General features: G+C 29.3%; 1 protein-coding gene across 1 annotated transcript; it reads right to left on the reverse strand.

Annotated features, from left to right (window-relative positions):
- Positions 1-1,827: 1,827 nt before the first annotated feature.
- On the reverse strand, positions 1,828-2,297 carry LOC112525943 (non-specific lipid-transfer protein 2-like). The gene has a single exon (XM_025136278.1). The coding sequence runs from the start codon at positions 2,284-2,286 to the stop codon at positions 1,999-2,001; it is 288 nt and encodes a 95-aa protein (XP_024992046.1). The 5' UTR covers positions 2,287-2,297; the 3' UTR covers positions 1,828-1,998.
- Positions 2,298-2,518: the final 221 nt, after the last annotated feature.

Here is a 2,518-nt window from a genome sequence, read left to right on the forward strand (position 1 = left end):
TTTAGTAATCTAACTTTGAAACCAGATACCTATTTTGAAATATAATAAATCGAAATCATGTTCCAAGCATAAATTAAGCGGATAGAATAAAGGGAAAATTGCAATAAAATAGAACCAACTTGCATCTGATTTTTATTTTAGGGAACCAACTTTTAAAATCGTCATTTTGGGAAACCAACTTGCACCTGATTCCTATTTTGGGGAACCAACTTTCAAAATCGTCATTTTGGGGAACCAACTTGGACCTGATTCCTATTTTGGGGAACCAACTTTCAAAATCGTCATTTTGGGGAACTAACTTGCACCTGATTCCTATTTTCGGGAACTAACTTGCAAAATAACTATAGAAAAATAACTAAAATTCGTTTTTTTCCAAAAATTAATGCAATAAAATCTATTTTTCATTTCAAATTTCGTTTTTTTTAATTCAGATATCAAATTGAACATTTTTGAAAAAAATCTAAATTACCACAATAAAAATTGTTTTTTACTAATGCAAAAAAAATCAATTTAATAGAAAAAAATTAATTGATGCAATAAAAAATAAATATTAAATATCACATTCAAGATTTTTATTTTTTATTGCATCAATTAATTTTTTTCTATTAAATTGGGTTTTTTTTTGCATTAGTAAAAAACAATTATTATTAAATTTTTTTAAATGTTCAATTTGATATTTGAATTAAAAAAACGAGATTTGAAATGAAAAATATATTTTATTTTATTAATTTTTGGAAAAAAAATGAATTATAGTTATTTTTCTATAATTATTTTGCAAGTTGGTTCTCCAAAATAGGAATCAGGTGCAAGTTAGTTTTTCAAAATGACGATTTTGAAAGTTGGTTCACCAAAATAAAAATTAAATGAAAGTTGGTTACATTTTGATGTAATTTTTCGTAGAATAAAAATAAATAATTAATGTTGGTGATAAATAGCGTAAAATTTAATATCATGCACTTAATTAAGTGTTATGACTTGTCACTTTCTTAAAACATCTTATACCACACCAAAAGTTAGCACCGATATAATTTCCTTAGTTGCAACAAATTACACCATAAATGCAAGAAAATGAACGTTCATATTGTATGATTTTGTTTGAGTTGTTTTGAGAAAAATACATTGTGTTTCAGTATGATTCTGATTTAACATTTACGTATTCTTTACGTCGATGACATTTATTAACGAACATTTCGGAACGTTAATATTTTGATTTTGATGCATAAATTTTTCGGTTTTGTTATCTATCTGTTGACTTTTAGTCAATGATTTTCGCTAAACAATATATTTGTGTTAATCCAAATATTTAGTTTCTGTTTCAAAAGGCAACAATGTTTATTCTTTATTGGGTTGAACTACATATTTTAGAAAACTCCGTTTTCTAACAACATATTATATTTATTTGATATAATATTAACATATCAAAATGTGATTAGAGAAACTTTACGAAAAAGAACAACTTTCACTATAATAAAATCGGATTTGTAGGACGTTAAAAAAATTTAAGTTTACTAATAGATTGTTTTATAGGTTTTAATTTATAGGATCAAAATATCTAAATACGTTGTAATAAGTTTATAGAATGTTTTTGGGGGGTTTTAACAAATTTTTTATGACATTTTTAATACAAAACGTCTAATCAACAATTTAATAGGACACTATTTGAGAAAGTGTTCTATAAAAAAAACTTTTTATAAAAAGATGAATTTATAGGACATTTTTTCAATGCAATGTTTTATATTAAAAGTGTTCTAAAAAACTTGTTAAGACATCCAAAAGCATCCTATCAACTTATTACTACACCTTCAAATAGGAAACTTTATATTTTAAAACATAGAATCAGTACATGGAACATACTGCATCAACACTAGTACTCTGCTAGAGAGAGGGAGGGAGGGAGAGAGAGAGAGAGAGAGAAACACATGATATAGATAGACATAGAGAGAGAAGCAGAAGACTGAAATAGTACGTAGTAAACCCTAGCAAGAGGAGTTTAATTTTTTAACACTTAGGAACGGGAACCCCACAAGTAGTAGCGACCTTCTTGGCGTTAGGAGAAGTGACATAGCCCCTCAGGCTTGGGTTCTTCAGGTACCCGCATAAACATGGCTGCTGCTCTTTGATCTTTGAGCAGCACAGCTCCGACGGTGGAGATGATGAAGAGATAGCCGGTGCACATGGCGCCAGCTCCGTTGCCATACATGTCACCGCCCTAGTCACTTGAGATCCGGCCAACAACATCACCAGTAATGCTGCTGCGCATAGTGCAATGTGTTTGGCTGACCTCATTTTTCACTCACTGCCACTGGGTGGGTTTAATGGAAAGAGAGAGAGAGAGATGGAGTTTGAGGAGTTTGCGTTTCCTATGGGCAGCTCTTACGGTATTTATAGAGGAAACCCACCCACCAAAAACGAAAGGTAAAATGCCTCCCATTTTAGAATTATAAGAAATTTAATTCATGCATAAAAACTAAAAATATATATATATATATATATATATATATATACTATCTTAATATTC

This window comes from Cynara cardunculus (genome assembly GCF_001531365.2).
Source record: "Cynara cardunculus var. scolymus isolate 2C chromosome LG 13, CcrdV1, whole genome shotgun sequence".
Classification (NCBI taxonomy): domain Eukaryota; kingdom Viridiplantae; phylum Streptophyta; class Magnoliopsida; order Asterales; family Asteraceae; genus Cynara; species Cynara cardunculus.